The sequence below is a fragment of the Stenella coeruleoalba genome (genome assembly GCF_951394435.1).
Source record: "Stenella coeruleoalba genome assembly, chromosome: 17".
Taxonomy (NCBI): Eukaryota; Metazoa; Chordata; class Mammalia; order Artiodactyla; family Delphinidae; genus Stenella; species Stenella coeruleoalba.
The window spans coordinates 24,438,472-24,464,989 of NC_137163.1; the positions used below are offsets into that span (position 1 = coordinate 24,438,472).

The 26,518-nt window shown below is 34.3% G+C and overlaps 1 protein-coding gene and 2 pseudogenes across 5 annotated transcripts in view; 2 read left to right on the forward strand and 1 right to left on the reverse strand.

Moving 5' to 3' along the window:
* Positions 1–26,518, forward strand: part of CSMD3 (CUB and Sushi multiple domains 3) — a gene marked incomplete at its 5' end in the record, with an annotated part of 1,071,061 nt that overhangs the window by 794,347 nt on the left and 250,196 nt on the right. For all 3 annotated transcript variants that reach the window (XM_079901374.1, XM_079901375.1, XM_079901376.1), the window contains 2 exons: positions 1,344–1,531; positions 9,415–9,609. In XM_079901374.1, the coding sequence (XP_079757500.1) occupies positions 1,344–1,531; positions 9,415–9,609 (383 nt within the window). The remainder of the gene's footprint in view (positions 1–1,343; positions 1,532–9,414; positions 9,610–26,518) is intronic.
* LOC307176024 (small ribosomal subunit protein mS31-like) lies at positions 10,098–10,782 on the forward strand (annotated as a pseudogene). Its single transcript has one exon. The product of its transcript is annotated as a small ribosomal subunit protein mS31-like (transcript).
* On the reverse strand, positions 23,940–24,573 carry LOC307175821 (small ubiquitin-related modifier 2-like; annotated as a pseudogene). Its single transcript has one exon. The product of its transcript is annotated as a small ubiquitin-related modifier 2-like (transcript).

Genomic DNA, 26,518 nt, shown 5'->3' on the forward strand with positions numbered 1-26,518 from the left:
CAAGAGTAATTAACTGAATCAGACATGTGAAGCTACTATTAAAACAAAATATAACAATATGGTGGTCCCCCAGTTTTCTCATGTTGCATTGTCCCTTTATACGGGAAGTTGGTAACCTCTGCATTATCCCAGTCTTTCTTCACCACTATTTATGTGCAAGTAAACTAGCTAGATTCCTCTCCCTTGTACATGTATACATAAAGGATTAGAATTGTGGAAACAACCTCTATCAATCTAGTGGATTTGGAAATAGTATCTCCCAACCTAGCAAGTTTTTTGTTTAGATGCAGAGGTGGTAAAACTTGACAAAATAGTTTCTCCATTGATGGATGTTTAACAACAGCAAGGTTTATTGGTTTTATTTTATATCATGAACTTCTTGACTTTTCTTAATGACCCACTTGAGTCCATCCTTTCCTCTGCCACAGTATGAGTTAGGTAATAGACACATGATTACATGTCTTCTGCCTTCTAAGTATGTGGGTTCTATAATCACTATGGGACAATTCTCATACTTTGAAGGTTTTAAGGCAAGTTTATCATGCAAATTTTGCAATATTCAAATATTGATTTGAATAGTTTACATGCTAAAATGTCTTTATTCACACACTAATTTTGATGAAGAGTGTATTGGTTTGATTTGCCTATACTAGGTTCTAAAAGAAGAAAATATATTTACTTTCAGGGAAAAGAATACCTAGTACAATGTGTGGTGCTTTGAGTAATTTAAATGCAAATTTTGTCTTTACAACTTTTGTTTGAATCTGACATGTTGAGGTGAATTTTAAAACAGCAAAAATGCTCTTAAATTTTGAAGTTCAAGGGAAATAGTACCATTGACAGACAAAAGAGAGGTTGCATTTTTATGATGTAAAATATCTGGAAGAAAAATTTTTAAAAATGGTTATTGTCTTACACATTTTACTGATATAAAGTAACTTGCATAAGGATATGTAGCTAACAAAGGCAGAAGCAATGCTTGAACCTAAACTCTGACTCCAAATCCTGTATCCTTTCATCAGCTTATAAACTGTTTGCCTTACAGTCATTTTTATTCCCTATAGACACAATGCCAACTTAGAAATATTTGAAAATATCAAGGTGTCTTTTCTCTTTTCCAGTGCTGATTTGATATGCATATTCAGTGTGCTGTTGCCAGGTGAATTTTCAAATTAGCTTATTTTGACAGGGTCTGTTGTTATTTTTAAAGATGTTGATTGAATTAATACATGATTATGTGACTATTATGCTTAATACCTTAGTAATAACCATTCCACTTTTTACTCTTTCTCTCTCCCTTTCTTTCTTTCTTTCTTGCTTGCTTTCTTTTTCTTTCATTTTAGTTTTAGCATAGAACCAAACTATGACTTCCTCTATATATATGATGGACCAGACAGTAATAGCCCACTGATTGGAAGTTTTCAAGACAGCAAGTTACCAGAGAGAATAGAAAGCAGCTCAAATACCATGCATTTGGCTTTTCGGAGTGATGGATCTGTTAGTTACACTGGATTTCATTTAGAATATAAAGGTAAATGTGAACATTTGATTTTAGCATCATGATTTAAATTTTGAACATTTTATACAGGAGAATAATGTTGTATTGACCATTGTCAGATGTTAGTAATATATGCATTTCTTAATGCAGACTACCTACAATTCAGCTCACAAAAGAGCTCTCACTGTAGACTTTTCCTATGAGTGAGAAGGAAATTAGCATTTTCCTAATTACTACCAAAGGAAATGTATCAGGCAAACAAATAAGCAATTAGTATACTGCAGGAGTTGGCTGAGACCACAAAATATTTCTTAAAAAGCAAAGTCATTTTTTGGAAGCTGAGGATTCACTCAAATATCAGGTATTCAGAGACTACTCTCAGTGATAAAGAGAATACTCACAAAGTATACTACTCACAAAGTATTTTGACAATCATGTTTCAGAAAATGTCAAAAAATATTTAAATATGTCAATATTCAGAATAGGGTAAATTGTGATGATGATAATATTTTAGAATATTTCTGCAAGTATTTAAATGAATCAATATTACAATGCTCTGGATATTTATAAATATATTTTTCTTAAGTTTTATATTCAATGACTATAAGGACAAATTAGATCTTAGTTGTTTAAAGTTAAAATTTATTTTTCAGTAGTTGAGTCCATAAAGGACAAACTGATAAAGGGATCATTTGAGTTCTGAAAATGCATACTTTGAATTTATTACTTACTGCTTAGATTTTCTTTTTTTAAATTATGAAATATTTTCAATAGCTAAAAATTATACAGAATAGTAAAACAAACTTCAAAGTATTTACCATCCAGCTTGACAAACATGGTGCCATATTTGCTTCAGATCTTGTTATTCTTGTTTTAATAAATATAATATTACATATACAATTGAAACTCCTTCTGAATTTGCACTGGGAAGAAGGGTTTGTTTCCTCAGGGCTGTCAAAGGAAGTCAAGATAAATTCCACAACTTCCCATGGCATGCATAGCATGGGTTAAGGAAGGCTTTTTTAGGGAAATGAAAAACAAGTCAGCCGGAAACAGTTGTTTGGAGCTCTCCAATATGTCCATCATTACTTGGAAATGCTTGCCAGAGCAAGGTATCTGCTCAACACTGACATGATATGGACTTCATTCTGATGGAAAGATTGAACCCTCTATGGGTCTCTCATCTTACAGAGCAAAGTAAGAAAATGGCCTGCTCAGTGGGAGAATATATGAGCTATTTGCTACCAAACAGTAAGGATTTAGGGTGCCAGCTATTTATTGGGGTTGTATGAAAATACTAGCTGCTCCAAACCAGGGGATCATGGGAAAGCTTAGACTTTGTGACTATGGTTTAGGAAGCATTGGTCTTATGGAGAGTTGAACTTGAGCAACATGCCAAAACTCTCCCACTGGAAGAGGCATATGTTAAGATGTGTTTTGTGGCCTCTTATATGGTCAGTTTTTATGCATGTTCCCTGTGTGCTTGGAGAAAAGAGTGTCATTCAATTTATGGGTGCAGTTTTTTATATATACTCATTAAATCAAGCTCTCTAATTATATTTCTCAAATATTTATGCCCTTGCCATTTTTGAAAAATCTGCTTGGCCTAGCAATTATTGAAATAGTTAGGGAAATCTATTATAATTCTTAATTTTTAGTTTTTTCTTAAAATTCTGGTGATTTTTGTTTTATATATTATGGGAACCTATTTTCAAGTACATATATATTGTATTTTTCTCATTTTTTTGATGTACTGAGTTTATTAATATTTATTCGCTTTTTTGATCTTATTTTGAGCTTTCTACTCCTTTTGATTTTTCTATCCTATCAAAATTTTCTCCTTTTATCAAAGTCATATCATTTCTTGATATTTTATTGTTCAGTTATTTGCTTATTTATTTAATATACACACTCCCATTGATGCCACTAAATCCCTACATATATACTAAAATACAAGCTTCTTAAGAGCAAGAACTCGGTTTATTTACCACTATACAATGAGTGCCTTAGAATAATGCCTACACATTGTAATTGTTTGATAATTATTTAACTGATCGATTTTGAGTTGCTTAAAGAGGTGTTTTCTATTTTAAGTCAAGACATAATTAGAATCATAACATTATTGAAATGTAAGAAACCTTAGAGACACATTCATGTCCTGCATTTTACAAATGAGAACTTGACTCTTTAGGAGTAGCTGCTTATATCTGCAAGGTGATAGGCTTATAAACAAGACCTGTTTAGGAAGAAAGGAAGGAAGGAAGGAAGGAAGGAAGGAAGGAAGGAAGGAAGGAAGGAAGGAAGGAAGGGAGGGAGGGAGGGAGGGAGGGAGGGAGGGAGGGAGGGAGGGAGGGAGGGAGGAAGGGAGGAAGGGAGGGAGAGAGGGAGAATGGGAGAGGGAGAGGGAGAAAAAGAGAGAAAGAGAGAAGGAAACTGTAAGCAAGTCAGTAAAGCTAGGTTCTATTGTGAATTGGTATTTAATAAAACATTTCCAGAGATCCATAGGATAACAGACACAGGAAGAATGCCACAAATTCTACCATACTCAGGGCAGATTGTGCTAATGTGTTACAGCATTCTTTGTCATGGAAACTGAACTTGACTTCACAATCCTTTCTCTACATTCCAGGTAGCCATTACTAAATCCATGTAATTTAGCACTTGAGATAAAACCTACTTGCCATATCTCAGCTGAATGTATTTCCCTTCCTGTTTCCTGTCTTGATCAATTTCCATGTCCCATTATTTCCAAAAGGTTAAGATTTATGCTGCCATAGGAAAAGGGACACCAATGCAATGTTTTTTTAAATAGGACAATATTTATTACTCATTATGTGATACTTTATTCTAGTTACAATGATTAACTCTTTCAATATAGTATCTCTGTCTTTCCCTTTAGCAGACACACTTATAAATGCAAAAAAATGTTAACTAATAGCATTATGAGATAAGTATTGCTATCCCTATTTTACAAATGACAAAATTGAGAATCAGATTGTTAAAATGAATTGCATAAAATGACATAAATTATTACTTCCAATAAGAGTAAAGGCAAATAAAAATATAAGAGTACAGGCAGAGAGAAATACATAAGCATTCCATGAACTATAATTCTTCTCCTTGGACCCTACAACTACTCCCCACCATCCTCAGCTACTACACCAGTGCCCACTTACACACAATTTCATGAGGTCTTATTTTTGTACTCCAGATGGTATTTCTTTACAAAGTTAGTGCTGAGTTTATGATACTCTCCAAATCCAACCTAATTAATTTTCTGGACTGGCCCTCAAAATTCTCATCTGTAGGGAAATTCCATCCCTCACTTCAGGGTCTCCAGGATCTGTCTTTTCCTATCAACCTCCCTATTTCTTAAAAACTGTTATCTCTTTAATAGTCTAGTTCCTTAAAGCTAATAAAGTAGTCTTGATGTTTATTTCTGCCATAGGCAAACAAACATGTCCGAATTTTCAAGATAAAATGTGCACCCCCAAAATGAATTGACGTATAACTGGATGTCCTGGATAGTAAGAACTATTCCTCTGTCATTTGTAATTCATGTTATATACTTTGACTCTGTTGATTTCTGTTAGCACTGAAAAAGTAAAGCTTTTAAGTCCTGACTTGCTCTAAATAATGGTATTAGTAGGTCTTTATTTAAAAAGCCATAGGTCCAGCACCTACCTCTATTAGAGCTCACACCAGAGTATAGTTGCCATTGCTTGTGTTCATACCTATCTATTCATCTCCCTCTTGAAGATAGACTGAATCTTATTTCTGTTTGTTTGCAAATACATAGTAGTTGTGCAAAGCATTTGAACAGTGAACAAATGCTGTAGTCAAACATCACAAATACACAGGCTTGCTAACATGGATTCTAGAAGGAATACCATTTTACATTTACATAAAGCAAATGGTGGATATGCTCCAGTGTTGTAGACAGTAGTAAACTGGAGCAAAGAAGTAGACGTTTGAAGGTAAGGGGAGATGTTTTGCTAACTTGAAAGCAATGTCCCCAAAGAGTTTAAATCAGTCTTGTCTCCATTTATCTTAATGTAATTTCAATGAGATACAATATTAAGAAATTCATACTTGGATACGTATTTTATTTTAAACAATGCTCTCTTTTGCATTGTTTTTGTATTAAGGCTATTTTAAATGATGTCAAGTATGTTTTAAATAATTCTAATTATAATATTTAATAAATGTGACTCATAGTAGTGATATCTATATTATTTTAACAAAATATATTATTTACATGAAGGAGAGAGAATATATACAGTCTTGTGCTACTGAAAGGGACCTCCTGGCAGCTGGTGTTTTAGCTGATAGGGGATGTCAATTTATATGCACCAAAAATCTGCAGTGGCAGACTTAACAATGGTTGTTTATATATGGCATAAGTTAGCCACCTTCTCCACGAACCTTAACGTATCATGAGTTACTTTCTAAATTAACATATGACTTTAAGGTAAGATACATCTTTTCACAGAGCAACCTATTACATTTCAGCTTTACCCTGAGGTGTTCTGCACCAATTGTTTAATTTACGTTTTAGCAATGTTTTCCAAAAGAAAAGAGATACATGTGTGGTTTATATTTATTTTCAAAAAGCACCTTGGGAAATCTGGCCTTCTGTGAACTATGGATCTGCCAATAGAGAGAGCCTCTCGGGACTTATTATGATCATATGAGGGGACTACAATGCATACACAGCTTGAAGGGAGTTTAGCCTTATTATAATACCATCTGTAAGTCTTTATTAATAAAATGAAAACAAGAACATAGTAAAGCTTTAATTTTTCCAATTGGATCTTCTTCAAGACACATTTTTCAGCGTTCTAATGTCAAACTTTTTCATTAAAATAAGCATTTACAATACTTTAATTTCATGTGGAAGAAATTCTGAAAAATATTTTTTTTGTAAAAATGAAAAACAAATCTATAGCTAAGATATAAGCTCTATTGCTTATGATCACTTCTGTCTTCCAGCAGACATCATCTAATATGCTTTATTTGGAGAATATAAAGCAAGGGGCTCTTTTACCTGGGATCTATTCAGTAGGCAAATTACTATTATTCATAAATTTTAATGATTCATAAAATGAATTATTCATAAAGTAAATTATTTTATTAAATTAATTATTCATTAAAATACTATCAACTTGTCTGCCTCACATTTTTTTTCTAAAACTAAAATCATCTTTCCATCTGCTTCCTAGCCCTTTATATAAGGATTCTCCAGATGTTCTCAAAATTTCCAGATGTAATTGCTGTGGCATACAGGGAAATAAACAAGGGCAGTATTATTCATAGAAAGCTATTTATAGAAAGCTAATCCTTTAAATTCAAGGATTTAAAGCAGTATGTAAACATAATAATGAGATAAATGAATACTATCAAAATGAGGCTAGCAATATAAAATTGTTACAGAATCAATATTTTTAATTTGTCAACCATGTTTCCCTTTCCTCCAAAAGTAGGAGGTTTGTATCATATTACAGATTCACTGATATGTCACTGAAAATTTGGGGAAAACTTTAAAGAAGGAAAAAAGCAAACTTTTCAGAAGATGAATGTTAGGCAGTTAGACTTGTCAAAGAGATTAATCCTTTTAAATAGTAATTTCAATCCTTTTCTCTCAAGGAATTTAGTTCAGTTTCATGAAGGACAGCTGTAAATGTTAGGTTGCTGTTCTGCCTAAAAATTACATTGTGTTTTCCTGCTTATTTAAGAAAAGGATCAATGTCAGGTTTTATTCCTAAAAATTAAACAAACCAACCTCTGCAACACCAAATCCTCATTCTTAGTGACCAAAGAGCCTACTGGTTCTTTCCTTAAAATAGTATCATATGCATATTTTATCTGGGAAGAAATATAATTCCTTGGGCTGGGGAGCAATTTTTTATTGAAATCTGAATATGATATATGAAATACAAATTTCTTGTGCTGGTGTGTGTATGCATGCTTGTACATGCCTTTGGGAGATCAAGTTATTTAGTTTTGGAGTGAAGCTCAGAAATCAGGTTTATCGGACTTAACAAGCTCTAGTACAACTTCCCCCTTCATGTCTCTCATCTCCCTTTCACCTAGTCTGCTCATTACCCTTCAATGCTCAGGTTAGATGTCAGTTCTTCAGGAAGGTTCTGAATGCTTCTCCTTATGCAGCACACATCACAATCACAAGTATTTATTTAGTTATTTTCTTTATAGACTGTAAAAGCCATGAGGGCTAGAATATTTTTTCATTGTCCACTGCTGTATTTCTGGTGTTAGTTGGATAATGGACTCTTAAGTATTTGTTGGAAAGAAGGAAGGAAGGAAAAAAAGTGGACCTTTTCCATTCCTCCGGTATTCTAAATATTAAAATCATGTAAAGGTTTGTTTCCACCATTTCCTCTTCTTTTTTGGCTGCGTTGGGTCTTCGTTGCTGCACACGGGCTTTCTCTAGTTGTGGCGAGCAGGGGCTACTCTTCACTGCGATGCGCGTGCTTCTCATTATGGTGGCTTCTCCTGTTGCGGAGCACCGGCTCTAGGTGCCAGGGCTTCAGTAGTTGTGGCTCGTGGGCTGTAGAGCACAGTCTCAGCAGTTATGGCGCACGGGCTTAGTTGCTCCGCGGCATGTAGGATCTTCCCGGACAGAGCTCGAACCCATGTCCCCTGCATTGGCAGGCGGATTCTCAACCACTGTGCCACCAGGAGAGTCCCCCACCGCTTCCTCTTTAGTTGAATTCAGAGAAGTCTATTGAAGTATTTTTTCCTAAAGCATAAATTTCTCATCATTTCCTATAAATGTTGAAGCACTTGGAACTCTGCAAACTTTAATGAATGGAATAAAAATATTTTTTCTGTTAAAATAAATCAGATTTTGATATATTATAACAATATGATTTCTGTAATAGCTGAACACCAAGATATTGTTGACTTAAATTCCAGTGATTCCACGAGTCCTATCCAAAGGTACACCCACCTCCTGAATTCCCATTAATATAAATTCTAATGTAGAAAATCACATTTGTTATCTTGAATTTGCGATGTCCCTTACATTGCTCATCTCTCTTATTTCTTAAGTAATCTATAATAATAATAAAATGGAAATATTAAGGTGTTACCCAGATCTGTTAACAACACAGTGTTCTACTACTTATTTACCAGAATGGATGAACTAATCTGTTTCTCTACATATTTTCAAAATATTCTCTCAGTCTCTCTAGTTTACTACCTGGGTCCACAGAAAACAGTTCTTTGTTGTGAATGGACTTTACTTTTCAATTTGTCTGTTACTATTAGCTTTGAAAGTTATTGGCTTTGACATAGACCCTCTGTCCAAAAAGATCATGGTTTGGATATTATAAAGATTTTGTTACTCTGTTTTAATGGGCAGACCTCTGACAGAAATGTGGGGAATGAGGTAGGTTAAGAGAAATGGTATCAGGGCAGAGACATAGGGGCTTTTACTTTCTTCCTAGTGATGAACTGAGATCAACATAGGCAGTAGTACTGTATCTATGTTCAGTCACATGGAATGAGTGTACATCATTTGGGGGGAAGATCTTTTAAATAATGAAATATTAAATAAAGAAATAAGTTCTTTTCCAAAATAATTCATTTAAAATACTTATGCATGGATTATAGCACATAATTTATAATAAACCACAAAACCCTGTTTGACCATAAATATTAGATACTGATTTTAATGAAAAGACCAAGGAAGAATTTTATCTTTTACTAATCAATGTGAATTAGCAAAACGTCAGATATGGTTAAGGACTACTTTGTACTTTGAGCCCTCAAACAGAGGCAGAAAGGGTGTTGGTGCTTTCTGTTTATCTAGAGGTAGAAATGAAGAAATATTAAAAGTTTCATAGATTATTGTATTTTAAAGTAATTAATTTTATATCAACATTGTTTTACAGCAAAACTCCGAGAGTCCTGCTTTGATCCAGGCAACATAATGAATGGCACCAGACTTGGAATGGATTATAAATTAGGGTCAACAGTCACCTATTACTGTGATGCTGGCTATGTTCTTCAAGGTTATTCAACACTCACCTGTATCATAGGAGATGATGGAAGACCTGGATGGAATAGAGCCTTACCAAGTTGTCATGGTAAGAAAATACTTTTTGGCTGAGTTTTTATTATTAGAAAGAATCAAGAAATGTTTAAACCTGCTTCTGTTTTTTTTAAAAAAATCAACTATTTAAAACACAGTCTACAAGTGTGGTATAGGCAATGCAGAGATTTTATCAAGGATTTTAAAATTGGATTCTGTAAAGAAATGGTTTTGAAAAAGTGCTCATATTCCCAGGTGTCTCTAAAACAATGTGCACATTATAGTATGCCAGCTCTCTGAGAGCAGGGATATTACCTCTTCTGTTCATTTGTGTGCCCTCAGGATTTAAAGGAGTACCTGAAACTTCAGGTACTCAGGAAATACTGACTGAGTAAATGAGGAACAGACACACTGAAACTGACATTTCAACAAAAGTAGATAAATGCAATAACAAATATTATCAAAAATCAGTGATAAATCTTTATCTGAAATAGGGATATAGAAAAATAGACATTTTTCCTAAGAATAGGTTGTCTAAAAACAATGACCAAATTGGAGCTACTCAGGCAGCTCCAGCAGCATAAGGAAGACCCAAGGGCACAAAAAGATGGAGAAATACCTAAAATTAGTTTCAGTAACATAATATCAGATATGAACGTTGCCAGATCTACTACAGCTAGAGTTACTAAAAGACCAGTACATCAGTTTCAGCGTGCTGAAGGATCTGACAATGATCATAACCAGGAGAAGATCACTTATCTTAGAAAAAAATCTTAGGAAAAATATATTCAAGAAGAGACTTAATATCTTTGAGATTAAGGCAGTTAAAAGAGGCACCTGAAACAGAAACATCACCTTCACTTGGGATATGGAATTTGCTAAGCAGTTAGCCACAGTAAATGAACAGCCCTTTCAGAATGGTTTTGAACAGATGACCTAGTGGACAAAAGAAGGGAAACTGTGGGAGTCCCCAGTTAACAATGAAGCAGGTCTTAATGATGATGGTTCAGAAATTCATGGATATATATTTCTTGATAAATAACTGGAGGATTTTCCAAAATAAGGGCCAATCCACCATTTCATAAAGCTGGTTTCGTGTGGCCTTTCCAAAAACCCATATCAGAGTGTTACACAGAAGTGGAACACAGAGTGGTTTAAAAATTATTTTAATGAAAAACAAGTCATTCTCAAGGAAAGTTACATACAACTCAGTTGCAGACCCTGGTAATTTTAACTTCAAGCTCTTGGAGATGGGTATTATAACTAAATAAAACAGTTTTACTAGTAAAAGCCTAATACTGCCTGTTCAAAAATCACATACTTATACATAACTCTTTTTTTTTTTGGCTAGAAAACCAAGTTTTTGTTTTTTGTTTTCATTTTGAAGCTGAAATGTGCAGTGTATCAAAATTAAGGATTTTGACAAATCTAAAAGTCATGTGACATTTAACAATTGTATTGAATCCTCAAATGGCTTTTCATTTATGTCTTTTTAATTTATATCCCATTGCAATCAACTTTGCTAATAAGCACTATCATCTTATTGGTAGTCTCACTGTTGCTAGTGAATCAGTTACACATATACATATGTCCACTCTTTTTTAGATTCTTTTCCCATATAGGCCATTACAGAGTACTGAGTAGAGTTCCCTGTGCTATATAGTAGGTCCTTATTAGTTAACTATTTTATATATAGTAGTGAGTATATGTCAATCCCATTCTCCCAATTTATCCCTCCCCCCTTACCCCCTGGTAACCATAAGTTTGTTTTCTGTGACTCTATTTCTGTTTTGAGATAAGTTCATTTTACCCTTTTTAAAGATTCCACGTATAAGTGATAGCGTATGAAATTTGTCTTTCTTTTATAACTTTATTATTGAAGATAGAGATACAGTGCAAAATACAGTTTAGTAAGGAGAAACAATGATATCACCATGGGAAGTTACCACAGACTCTCTAGTCAGTTGAATGATCCTAACGCATTGTACAAAATTGACATGGGAATGATACCATTCAGGGCAGATTTTCCAAACTATGGGTCACCACCAGTGAGTCATAAAATCAATTCACTGGATTGTGACTAGCATTTTTATAATTGATATAAAATTGAATAAAATAAAATAAAAGATAAAGACAAAAACATTATAATTCAAAGAACGTAGTAAGGATATTGTTTTCTGGAACTGTTTTCAGTTATATATACAGAGATAAATAAAGTGCAGTAACTAAATATATACCCATATTTGAGTGTGTGTGCATGTAGGTGTGTATGTATATGTTTGCAATGATATAAAGTGTATGTATTACTGTGAATTTCAGTGGAACAGGAAAAACCAGCAACTCTGATCTGATGATTAAAAGTTTGGATTTTTGGGGACTAATACACATGGTAATTTTTCTTAGTTATATAATGTATTCACCCATTTGAATTATATGTGTGTGATTTCTGAGTTACACAAGTCATTTGACCTCTCTAAGCATATCGTCTCTCATTTGTAAAACATGGATAATTGAAATCTTTGCTTCAAAATGTTGTTATAAGAAATTAAGAAAAGATAGGTAGCTACTAAATGGTCATTCTGTTAATATCAGAACAATTGGTTAATTCTTGACTTGAATTAACGATTTCATCCATCAGAAGTTAAAGGGAATAAAAAGAGAAATAATTACTTTGGATTTAATCCTGACAAAGAGAAAAAAATAATTGATGACATGGAAGTTTATAGGAAATGTAAGAGAAAGAGTGATTTATTATCTTAGAATTTAGAGCCATACAAAGGAGAAATCTGTTTATAGGCAGAAAAGCATACTAAACTTAGAAAAACACTTTTCACAATTTACTGTCAGTAATCATTAAGAAACCATAGAGAATTTCCAGGAGCCAGACAAGAAATAATCAAAAATCTGATGGGGAAAAATCAAAGAATACAGAAAACTACAGATCAAGAAGCTAAATGTTAATCACTGGAATAAATAATTAACTAGGTAGACTTCAGTGACTTAGGTGGGAAAGGCAGGAGCTCCAAAATATATTGCATTCACAAATAATATGCTCGCCTAAGATAATCCTATGTCTTTCCAATATTTCCAATGTTTCATGGGTCAATTATAGCCCAGTTAAGTATATTTCATGTTGGTTGAACAGTAGTATCTACAGACAATTTGGAGGGAAGAGCAGACCTAAGTTCATGTCCTCTTACTGTATCTATAACCTGAAGCAAGCTGAGCCTTGATTTTTAAATCTTTAAAGCCTTTTAAATCTTTAAATTAATAGTTATTAACTCAATAGATTATTGTGAAGATTAAGCTATTAATCACAATACATGCAGAGGGCCTAGTAAAGTTCCCAGCAAATACTGGCATGTTAATACATGTTATTTTTAACACAATGTTCTAAAAGAAGCATATCACTGGAAAACATGCATTGCACTTTGCATTGTATGTTATGTTTTAGTTGAACTAGTACATTTTTGTCATTTCAATATTAATTAAATCTAATTTATTAATGTTATTATATGAATACACATTCACTCATTCCTAAAAATAGCACAGGAGTTGATATTTTAAAATTTCTTAAAAGAGAATATTTTTTACCATCACTTACAACGGTTATCATCAGACTTTTAGTCATAATGCCAAGATATAAAAATCAGAAGTTGGGATTCCCTGGTGGCGCAGTGGTTGAGAGTCCACCTGCCGATGCAGGGGACACGGGTTCGTGCCCTGGTCTGGGGAGATCCCACATGCCGCGGAGCGGCTGGGCCCGTGAGCCATGGCCACTGAGCCTGCGCGTCCGCAGTCTGTGCTCCGCAACAGGAGAGGCCACAGCGGTGAGAAGCCCGTGTACCGCAAAAAAAAAAAAAAAAAAAAAAAAAAAAGAAAGAAAAAAATCAGAAGTTATTTAATGAATGCTTTAATTTAAGGTACATTCATTATAAACATATGACCATAACTGATCATTTCTAGTATAGCAGAGAAAAAAGGAAAGCCCATTTTTTAGAACTAGATATACTTAACTCTAAACAATGATTTTAAGACAAGGAAAAAGCCTGGGTCAACTATGTGACCTTGTTCAATGTATTTATTTTGCATATCTAAGCATGAGATAATATTGTGTAATTTGCAAGTTTGTTGGGAGAATTATTTTAAATAACTTATTTAAAGTGTTTAGTCCTGTGACTGTTACTGTCACACACTAAGGAGAGCTTAATACATTTTAGTTTCTTGATCAGGTTCATATGCATCTATTTGTTTTCCCTCATGGTGATTATACAGAAATCCAAAATATACAGGACTCACTGACTTTCAGATTTAATAAATTAATACTTTAAAAGTCAAAATTAGTGCATAAATCATGTGCAATAGAGCTAGAAGGGTTTGTTCTTTATAAGCATAAATTCCTTTTAAGGTAAATTTTGTATTTTTTAATCAAAGTAAAATGTACATATGATAACTAAGAAAAGAATACAGAGAAGCGTACCATTTAAAGCAACATAAACCAATGTTCATCTGCCCTACCCCTCTCTATTCTCCTATTCCTCAGCTGAGTTTTTTAATAATTTCTATTATCTCTGATGGCCCTCTCTGTGACTCTGCATAACATGAAGCTCTGTTCCTTGATTTACCAATATTAGACAATATCTACTGATTCCCTGATATAAAAGATAAATAGTTATGTCACATCCGCAGCTCCTCTCTTCAGTGTTTCAGTTATATTATTTTTGGTTATTCTAGTAATTGCCTTTGTCATGTATTAATTTGCTTATGCCTCTATTTGTAATTTCATCAATGTTTGAGAATTAGGTTGCCAGTCTTTGCTGCTTTTTATGCTAAGTCTTACCCTATAGAAGGAATCCTGATAAAAGTCTCTGATAATGGGAGCAGGAAATTTTGACTGACTGGTAGCCTTTGTTGCAGAGTACATGAGTAGGGAGTTAGCTATTAGACTGTGATCCTTAATGCCATCAGAAGATAGATTTTTATCATGGTTCAGGATTAAGTGTACATTTTAAATCTGAAGAAAATACTTTTAAGAGCTTATGTTGGACACTGCGAGATTATATTTGTCACAAGTAGATCCAGAATGATAGCATCCTGTGGTGGGTCCTTCTCAATGTCGAGAAATCCTGCAGTTGATCTCATGAGAATGTCACATATATTAAATGATGGCAGAACAGGATATCTGTACCTGCAGTTCACTTTGTGATAAAAAAAAAATGTGTTTGGAAAATAATTTCTTCTCTTCTTATTTTTCATACTTTTCATATCTGTTGAAACCCTGAGATATTTTATCTATAGACATACTAGATTAAAAGAGAAGTCATATAGCATTCTTATCCATGATCTGATTCAATATTAGGTAAATGTATTAAAACACAAATGGTGACAGAATCCATATTTCCCCTTAATATTCATTACTTGATTTATTTCACCTAACGGTATTCCATTTGTTTATATAAATACATCTCTACCCTGATCTAGGGCACCAGTCATCTCTTACCTCTTAACCTCTCTCCTAACTAGTTTCTCTCATTTTCTTGTTTCCCCATGCAGTCTCTTCTGAACACAGAAAAGTAATCTTTAAACCATACATCACATTATATCACATATTTACTCAAAATCTATCAGTGCTTCCTAAATCTGAATAAATGCCAAAGATCATATAATATAAAGCTCTACTTAATCTACCTATATACAACCTGACCTTCCTAAATATTTTCCCTTTTTACTTTATTCTTTGAGCCACACTGGCCTCCTGGATGGTTCTTCAAAGCACTCATCACACTTCTGCCTCAGGGCTTTTGCACTCCTTGTCCTTTCTGCCTAAAGCTTTTTCCCCAGCTCTCTAGCTGGCTAGCTTTTTCACTTCTTGTAGGCATATGATCACTTGTCTTTTTAGTAGAAAAGCCATTTCTATTTACTTTCTCCTGACTCCCCAAAACTCCCAGGATGAAATCAATGTATCTAAAATTGAAATTGAAACAGTATATCCTGGGTAAAGATATCTCTGATATGTAAATCATTAAATTTGGGGATACTGACCACAGTACCAATGCAATAATTTTGTTGATTGATTGATTGAGGCATAATTGACATCTAACATTAAACTAGTTTCAGGTATACAAATAATGGTTTGATATTTATACGTATCATAAAATGATCACCACAGTACGTCTAGTTAATATTTGTCACCATATGTATATACAATTTTTTTTTCTTGTGATGAGGACTTTTAAGATCTATTCTCTTGGCAACTTTTATGTATGCAATACAGTAGTATTAACTATATTCACCATGCTGTACATTGCCATGATTTTTTATTCTGTAACTGGACCAATGCAGTGTTCTCGATCTTTTCTACTGCTGTAGCCTACAGTGAGCACCCAAATAATATATAATTATAATGATAAGACCCTAAGAATAAACGTATTTGGACTGTTAAAGAATCAGTAGTTTGCCAATTATTCTAAAGAGAGAGTATCATTCATTCCTTTTTTCTCAGGTGTTTAGGTGTATCTGTATACCTGGTTCTGTACTAACTATTAGGGATAAAGACATGAATTCAATATAGTCCTTCCCCCCTGGAGAGTTTACCATCTGATGAGATACAGACAGATAAGGTACATTGCTAGAAATAAAAGTAGAGTATCGTAAGAGCAGCATGGAGGTGCCTCTGACCCAGTTACAAAGAGAGATCAGGGAAGTCTTCCTTATGAAAGTGATACATGAACTGAGTCTTAAAAGTATAATTAAGAAGGAACCAGGTGAGACACAAGGCATGAGGAGATGTTATACTTCACACCTAGGGTTCAGCATATATAAAAATGTAGAAGCAAGAGTAAACAAGAATGTTGGTAGAATTTCAAGCAGCTCAATAGGCAAAGTGTGCATGGGGAGGAGATAATAGCTTATCTGTATTGAACATAGTTTGAAGTTTCATATACATATTATTTTATATCTCACCACAACCCCAAGAATTAGGGACTACTAAAATTCTCATTTTACACATGAGGAAACCAAGAGAAAGAGAGATTCAGGTAGTTGCTCAGAGTCATACTTGCCTAGCAGTCTTGTTTAGGAGTCCATGCTCTTAATCACTGCCCTAAAGGTAGGCTGGGCAATTCTACAAATGACCTTCTATTGATCTTTTTATATCTCTAGAGCCTAAGAGTGCCTGGCTCTTAACCAACATACTAGTTGTTTAAATGCTTCATGAATGAATACATGGCACCAGGAATAAGTGTGAGATTTTGGATTCTCCACTTATTTCTGTAATCTTCCTTTAGGCTAGGTATGAGAATTAAGAAAAGGTAAATTCCTACCAATAACTGATATAAAAGTGTTCACCTGAAATGGATTTTTGCATTTCATTTGAAATATAGCTCTGCACAGAATACACATGCCTTAATAGATATAGTCATTAACTCAGTTCTCTTTTAAATCTGCAACATTATTTTTAATACCTTTGTTTTGCTCATGTTAACATAAATCCTGGATTCTGGAAAAAAAATTAACTGTATCGCCAATGACCTGTACGACTGATCAAAGTGCATGAACACAACTATGTTAAACTTAGACATCCAGTAGTCATCTGACACCACTGTTTATTCAACTTCCAACTGCATGTGAAATGATGAAAGCTTTTAAAAGGAGAGCTCTCTTACCCTAGCAACTGAAGAGAAAGTTTTGAAACAAAGCAAAAGTTCATTTTGTGATTGTAGCTTTCCAACTTTAGAGTTATCTCTCATTAGTAACCTCATATGACCTACTTTTAATTAAATCATATTTTTATGAAGAATTAAATAATTGAACTTTTATTCCAGATCTTCTGTTTAAATGGCATAATTTGCCTTGGGCTAATTCCTTATTTCAAATATCCTTGAGGTTTACAAGATTTTTTTGAGATGTGAAACGAGTCTAGACCCCATTCCATTATAAATGCATATAGAGATTATCTAGTCTCATACACTAAGCCATTTAGCATTTGATTTCATTTAAGTATGTGATATAACTAAAGCATGTAGATGAAAGATTCATGAAAAAAGGCCTAGAGTTAAATTGTTTTAAAGTATCATCAAATATCCGCCTTTAATCAGCTACACATAGGAATTTTGTTCACAGACATAATACACAAATTACTTGTCAGAACCGTGTTCTACAAAGAAGTGTAATACATTCTGTGTTGAAAAAAGTTAAGGTAGTATTGGGATAAAACCAAAGCACACTTCGTTTTCATGTGAATGGAGGAAACGTATATGAAAGGAAACGGGAAGGGAAGCTGATGTTATCGAGCACCTGCTAGTTTTCAGGCACTCTTACATACATTATCATTCCAGTTGGCCTCCTGAATGCTCCTTTAGAGAATCATTAACATTGTTATTAATAAATCCCTGCCCGTTTGGATTCTGGAGCATACCATATATAGAGTTGCCCATGTGACAAGCAGTTCAATTGCAAATCAATACCTATAATTCAGAGCATATTTTCTTGTGACCACAGACTTGGAGCTCATATTTAAACCATTTTTATTTTCCGTGCTTTTGGCATCTCAGTCACTACACCATGTCTCCAGAGGGGTAGTCGCATGGCCTCTCATCATACTAAGATGCCCCCCTTCTCCACTACCATCTAGTCTATATTTAAGTCAGACGTCAAATATGCCTTCCTAATGTATTGCCAGTTTTTGCAGAAAAATAAGAAAAAAAATTTATACAGAAAGTTGAATCAACCCAGCAATTCTCTCCTTACAGATGAAGAAAGCAAAGCATGTAACAGTAACCATTAGAAGTCATGGTGAGATTCAAATTGTATTAAGGTAATAGGACAAAAGACCTAAAGATAGCCAAATCTTTTCTTCTACTGGGGAAACAAAAAGTCTGCTAACAAAGTTCATTCCACAAAACCTAGAAGATAAAGGAAGCAATTTTTTAATTGAATAAGCATATCTGGAATACAATTCACATTGCAGGCAGTCTGTGAAAGATACCATAAAGACCAGACAGAATCTCACACAAATGTATACAGTACAGAAAGAACAAATAACACTTCTTTTATCTCCTTGAGAGACAAATTGGTGTACCTTTTCTCTTGCATACCTTGTGAGTATACCTTGTAAGAACTCTGAGTTAATTTCAGAAGTATGTGTTTATAGTTTCAAAGGTCAGACGGCTGGAAGCCTTGACTGTAAAATGAAAAGATTGGTCTACTGTGTTTTAAAAGAGACACTGTAAAAGAGGGGAGAGGGAGATTACTGCTTCCCTTCCCTTTATTAAAAACAGAAAATTTCATTTTATACTTATACTTTAACCAGTGAACCATTCATTCCAAGATTCTTGAGGGAGATATATACATAAAAGGTGACAAAATAGAGCTCTCTGAGCAACAGGGAAGTTGGTTCCTAACCCCAAAACACATTGAGTGAGTTAGATTGAGCCACATGGGAGAGTTAGTGAGTAAATCTGAACCATATTTAGGCTATGGTTCTAAATAACTTCAAGTATAAGTCAACTCTAAGGCTAGGTGTTTCTCCCAAAGTTCCAAACCTGAGTTTTAGGACCTTTCTGATGCTGGGAAGAATTTATCAGTCCTATTAGGAAAGGAGACAAAAGAGCAGAAAAGAAAGGGTCCTCCAATGCAACTAATATTTTCCAGATCTTCTTAGGTCAAAACAACAGTCTCTGAACCAATCTTCCTTAAGAAAAAGAGTAGATAGAAAATCACAAGGACAGGTGGTTTGGGAGGAATCTAATTAGAATAGTAGAGGTTCCTTTCGTGTGTGTGTGTGTGTGTGTGTGTGTGTGTGTGTGTGTGTGTGTGTGTGTGTACTCTGATGAAGCCTATGGACCTTAGAAACATCTTTTTAAATGTACAAAGTAAAATAAATCATGTAGGCTTGAAAGAAAAACCAATAATATTGAAATATAGTTTTCAAAGTACATAAAATCTATAATTGAAAAAACATTTTTGATGTAATAATATATGCACTTCTTAATTAATGCCTTAAATTAGAAGTTCCAGCAGCAAGACTCTAGTACCTACTATAATTTTTAGTAGTGATGAGCATAAACAATATTTTGAGGTATCTGCAACAATTATATATAATATTAAAAAAATATGTGATTTGGCAACAAAGTCCCATTTACTTCTAATGCTAATGTAATTTGTTGCTTACATTTGAAATTAAAGGAAATGTTAAAATTATAAAAAATTAGTTAGGGTCTAATGAAAATATAGATATCTTTCTCTATCCAAATTTATGGAACAAGGGAAAGAAACCCCTGAATTATAAGAAAAGGGGGAAGATGAGAGGATTTCTGCTCCCTTTCACTAGTACTGTTAGCTCTTGTTTCCCCCTGACTTCTAAAGGATAAAGAATCCAGAGAGGGCTTCCCTGGTGGCACAGTGGTTGAGAGTCCACCTGCCGATGCAGCGGACACGGGTTCGTGCCCCGGTCCGGGAAGGTCCTACATGCCGCAGAGTGGCTGGGCCAGTGGCCATGGCCGCTGAGCCTGCGTGTCTGGAGCCTGTGCTCCGCAATGGGAGAGGTCACAACAGTGAGAGGCCCGCATAGCACAAAAAAAAAAAAAAAAAAAAAAAAAAGGCATCCCTGTCTCTCTCAAGGGAAAAGTTTTGGTAGAAACTCCAGGAAAGTTCCTCCTGCCCTTTCTCTAAGTTTTGTATTCCTTCCGGGATTGATGAGGTTAGTTTATCTTCCTAAGGCGTTTATGAAAGCCTCATAATATCGCCTCCAAGAGATGCTGGAGTAGGTCAGGAGAGTTTCTTAATTCATTTCATCTAAGACCACATCGTATGCCAGATGGAACAGACACCTCCTGTTTCATTTCCAGTTTGAATTTTCTTCTCTTTGGTAAGAGAGGCTACTCAGTCAGTAAATAGTGAAGCTGGAATTCAAAACTACACCTTTCTGATTCCAGAGCTTTGGGTTTTATATTGCATTTGTTGTGCTACCCTGAGCAAAGGGTTTGAAAAATCTATGAGTTTTACATGCTGTGCATTTAGTCAACAGCAAGATATTAATCTAATGTATATTTTATTCTTCCTAATATTTATGGTGTATATTTATTAGAAGTCCATTATATACACAAACACTACACTAGGCTCCAGAGTTATAAACAGTGTGCAAAAAAGACATGGAAACTTTGACTTAATTGATCATGGAGTCAAGAGATAGAAACAGACCTTAATCAAAGAGCCATACAAATACATATATAATTACAAGTTGTAATCAATGTCCTGGAACTAATTGATGGAATGCTGTATGATGGGGGCTTCTGAGCTAGTCCAGAGACAGGGAAAAAACTTTCCTGAGAAAGCAGCGTTTGTGAGAAGATCAGGTAGGAGTTAAGTTTCTTTTTTTCTCTCTAAACTTACTTTATACTAATATGTTAGCTGTCTTAAGTAATTTTTTAATAATAAAAGACAGCTATCACTAACAATCAATGACAGAGAAATAAAGTAAGCAATGAAAAGGGATTGTAGTTTTAAAAATGCACTAATAATTTGATTAAAATCATTTTAAGAACTTGCCTTCTCATACACAGTTTCCTACAAATCATTGATTAGTAATTTCTAGGGTCTTGGGAGTGGAGCAAATGGGGAGTGACTGCTAATTACTATAGGAATTCTTTGGGGATGACAAAGATATTCTCAAATTAGATAGTGGGGTTGGTTACACAGCTTTGTGAATATGCTAAAAAGATACTCAATTGTACACTTTGAAAGGGTGAATTTTATGGTATGTATATTTTATCTCAATCTTGAAAATGAGGTTAAAAATTAGTGACGTAGGTATCATAGATGAACTACCAACACCCATGAGACCATTAGTTTTAGTAGAATTTGTATATGGTAACATGGGAGATCTATCAAAGGAACATATCTATTCATAGACCTTTGTCACAGAATGAACTCTTCTTTTTCAAAGAACGTACTCTGTGATGGAGAACACAGCTCATAGAGCACTGAAGGGTGAAGGTAATGTTTTCCTAGCCAGCAAAAGCAGATGAATGAGTCTAGGCAATTAGTGAGGTGAGGTGACAAGATATAGAAGCTCATATTGTACTAAGTTGACTTACTGAGTCATTAAAATGGTTTATAAACCACTGATTATAACGTTAAGATGGTTTTTTTTTTAGTGTTAAACAGGAGTGCGGAATTAGAACACAAAATTAATTCACAAGTTATGAAGACTGATTTTTGCTCTTTTTCTTTTCAGTGAACAGATGAAACAATAGAAAACTCTATTATAATTATTATTATCCTTAGCAATATTTTTTATTATTATCCTTAGCAATATTTTTATTATTATGTTTAGCAATATTATTATTGCTTATTATCCTTAACAATATTTTTTATTATCCTTAGCAATATTATCCTTAGTTTTATTATTATCCTTAGCAATATTTTTTATTATCCTTAGCAATATTATTCTTAGTTTTCCAGATACATAATTTGAATGTGTCAAAGTGCAGAGGAAAATGAAGAGTAAAATAAATGTGACTTAGAGTAATAGTTTATAATTTAAAGTAATATTTATCACCATTATGATAAAATAGCCTTATGGGAGGTTTATTATCTAAGGCAGATATACAAAATGAAGTTTGTTTACTTATATAGGAAACATGAAGAGGCACATGAAATGAATGGCTGAATAGTTAGGTATTTTTGCTAAGATGAAGGTTTTGAACAAAGGAGAGAAAAAAGCAATAGTAATTTTAATCTTAAAGTCAATACTGAGAATGACAGCTGTCTGCATTATAAATTCATATCACAGAGGGTCATCATAAGTCCTTCTCTTAAAAAAAAAGACCTCTATGAGAGATACAGCTTTCAGACACATTCTGTACCAGGATTTATGATTTGGGATATTCAATTGGGCTATATCAGAGCATAGGTAATTTACTAGAAGTGGACCAGCACTTTTGTAAAGTACAGCAGTTCTTTCAACCTGAAGAAGTCACAGGCAACGTCTAGTAAATCATCTATTTAATATACCATATTGCTCTTTTGTGACCTGGAAGAATTCATCACTTTTGAAAGTACCTAACTTGCTTGCAGAGAAAAATTTATACATTATATAATAATTTTCATTATAGAGCATATTTGATAATAAATTATACATTCCACAAGTGAAAAGAGAGATTTGAAGTTGTGAGTAGCTCAAGGCTGCAGTGTATATAATGTAAAGTCTCTGGACATTTAAGAAGTACCTCTTCAATGTACAATGTAAATGATTTGAGATTCTTCTGTTCTTCCTACCTTCAGTGGGAAGGTATCTCAGTTCTTCTTCTTCAGTCCTCTTCCTCCATCCCACACACATAATCAAACCATAGGTGGGAAGTCCTTTTTATTGCACTAGCAGCCTTAACATTTAATTTCAGTCTCATCTGCTGATTTTCCTAGAGATAACCACATCTGTCTGTTGTATCACCACATCGTAGTTCAAGAGTAACACAAGTATACACAGTATAGTTCCAGCATGGGCATATTTTACTTGTACAAATCAAACCATACAAATTCACCCAAAAGAGGATTAAAAAAAAAAAAAACAGGAAAAGAGGGAACAAGGAAAATAATACAAAATTCAACTGCGTGGGTGATTTCATTCCCTCAGTGAGGGTATGCTACAGACTGATAAAATGTTAGCAAGGATTTGCTACTGTGAAATGGTAGGTATGAGTTTGCCATTCCCTCAGTGGAACTCAGTGTCCATGTGACTGGCTCTCAGATTGTAAAAATCTATGATTAAATATATTTCCAATGTTTAAAGATACATATCTTACACATAATAGTGTCTCTAAATATAAAGCAACAGTGATTCCTGGTAATCAGAGAAACAGCAAAGATTTCAATCCCAGAAAGAAAAAAAAAACATAGGCTTACATGGATTTATTGGGAGGGTATATCTTATTTTTTCCCCATTTTAAACAGGAAGTTTATTTAAACAGAAAGATGCTTGACTTGAAGGGAAAACTATCTAGGATTTATTTATTTTAGAGTAATTTATCCCTACTTAAAGACAAATAAGTGCAAAACATTAAAATTCTCCAATCAGGGAAGGTATGCAAGCATTTTTATGTTCTTTTTCTTTAAAAAAAAAAAAACAGTGAGAGCAAAATAACTTACTGGAATATAAAGATAAGAACTGAATGAGCATGCCACTAATGGAGAAAAGGGGGCATTTTCACAGAACCAGTATTTTTCTCCATCCCAACTCCATTTGATGTCGATCAAAACATACCATTGGCCATTTAGTTTAAAAAAATGCAATATGCTTGTACACATATATCAGTTACTTTAGGTACAATAGAGGAATGGGGGTGGGGAAAAAGAAAGAGTGGAGAAAACTACACTGGAGTGGTCAGGATGTGGTGGAACCTAATTGTGGTTTTCTAATTTAGAATGTCTTCTTGGTCTAGAGGAACAGAATTCTGGAGTAAAGTAGCAGGTTCACTTTTTAGTAGACACCTCCTGTCTGCTGCCAGAACACATCAATTGTATCTTCATCCTCCATTTCCAACCATGAAAAATTCTTTCTAAAAACTGGTAATTTTGAATATAAAACAACCTCAGGCACCTCTGCAGATGTGTCTGCTTCACTGATTGGCTGCCCATCAAATCAGAATCTGATCTGCCTCATTGACAAACCCTGTGTTCACAGTAGGCTTTCATTAGTTTACTAAGTGGCATATGCCTCTTACTCTTAAACTGCACCACAGAACCATCCTGCCCCTCCACCTTCAAATTAATATGATCGTTGTTCTCAGTCTTGACTCCTTCCTTGGGCTTTTCGTTGGCCATGGCGAGCACCGGAGTCTCTTCAGCTGCCACTTCACAAAAGAGGTACCAGGTCCGCACGGAACGAGCATACAAGCAGCACCAGGAGCGGCAGAAGCAGGAGAGGGTATATCTTGATTGTCTTGGATTCAAGTCAATTTATGGGGTAATTTCAACCAAGTGAAATATTTGTGTTATGTGCTGACTGTGGAACACCATTTTATAGTATCATGGTCTTGGCAAGCATAGTTTATTTAATCATCCAACAGACCTTTATGGAGAATATACTGTGTATCAGAACTGTTCTAGGAAGAGAAAAGAAACATTATAATTAGAAAAATCACTAGCCATGGTAAGAACTTGTGGGGCTGAGTGGAACTGGGGGTCTGTTGAAAGAGCCCGTATGGAAACTGTTGGGAGTCTGGTTTGCAGCAGTTACAGTGGCAGAGGAGAGAGAGAGGCTGAAAAGCTACAGGAGAGTACGAGCAACAAAATCAGTGATATATTGAACTCTAAGAGTCAGGGGAAAAGTGTCAAGAATAACAGCATTTTGCCTGAAAAAGAAAAAATATATGTGTGTGTGTGTGTGTGTGTGTGTGTGTGTGTGTGTGTGTATGAATCACTTTGTCTACATCTGAAACTAACACAACACTGTAAATTCACTATACCTCAATAAAAAATTGTTTCTAAAAAGAATAATGGCATTTTATATTAGGCTAAGTTTGACGTTTTAAGTGTTTAAAATAGTTAGGTTTGGGGCTTCCCTGGTGGCGCAGTGGTTGAGAGTCCGCCTGCCGATGCAGGGGACACGGATTCGTGCCCTGGTCCGGGGGGATCCCACGTGCCGCGGAGCGGCTGGGCCCGTGAGCCATGGCCACTGAGCCTGCGCGTCCGGAGCCTGTGCTCCGCAACGGGAGAGGCCACAACAATGAGAGGCCCGCATACCGCAAAAAAAACAAAACAAAACAAAACAAAAAAAACTTAGGTTTTATATGTATATATAAAACACAATTCTTTAGTGCTGTGAAATCATAATTACAGCAAACAATATAAATGTTAGAATTATTGTCAAAGCGATAGCACATTTTAGAATTAGCAGTTTGGCATTTCAAAAAGTATGTTTTGAAGAACATTGGTCCTGTGAGATGAAAGAGAGCCTCCATGATCAAATAAGTTTGTAAGAACAAGTATGACATTCCCCAAACCTTACTAAAGTCTCAGTTAAGTCTCATAGCATAGAACCTTATTTATTTTACCCATGTATTTCCTAAACTTACTTAATCACAGAACCATTTCTTCTCATAATATGTGTTCTACAAAAATGCTATTAAAATAGAGATTTAAGAGTAGTCATACGTATCACATAAGTTATAATCAAGAACAGGTGAGTTCTTTGCATTACAATGGATATAGGCTGTTTAGAAAAACATAGCCAGTTTGACAAAAGGCCCACAGGTATAGTCAAATGGCAAAAATAAGCATAGAATTAAAAGCTGTCTTGCTTTTATCTTCTACTGATTGTCAATAGAGCCAGAAAGATAACGGCTGACCTTTTCTGTACTAGCCAATAAAATGAAATTAAAACAGGAAGAAAGAATACAGAAAGCTTCTAGGAACCAACATTACAAGAATTAGTAAAGCTGGCCTGGCTTAGTCATTATTCCATTTAGATTTTTATAAACATAAAACAGATTACAGTATATCTGTACCTCACAGCATAGTGAATTTTCCCTTATTTACATACTACATAAAATATTGTCAGTCACCACAATATTCAACATAATTGACTATAAATTAGTCCATGCTGTAAGCACTGACCAGAAAAAATGTAAAATTATTGCTACCAGTACAAATAACAAAAACTAACATAATATTAGTTACCATAAAGAGCTGTGATTATACTGCAACCTTGTATATATTCATTAGTGGTTAAAAAACTTCATATTTTTTTCATATTTATAAATGAGATTTTTAACAAGAGCTGTCCCAAGAGTCCATTATGCAAAATAAAATATTCAAAACATATTGAGGCTATCAGATGCATAGTAATGTAGAATGGCAGAATGTTCATGACTAAGTCACAAAGCTGAACTTGAGTTAGAACCTCTCATTTCTATTCATTCTTTCAAAATATAAAAATAAGAGCTTTTGTCACGTACATTCAAAGT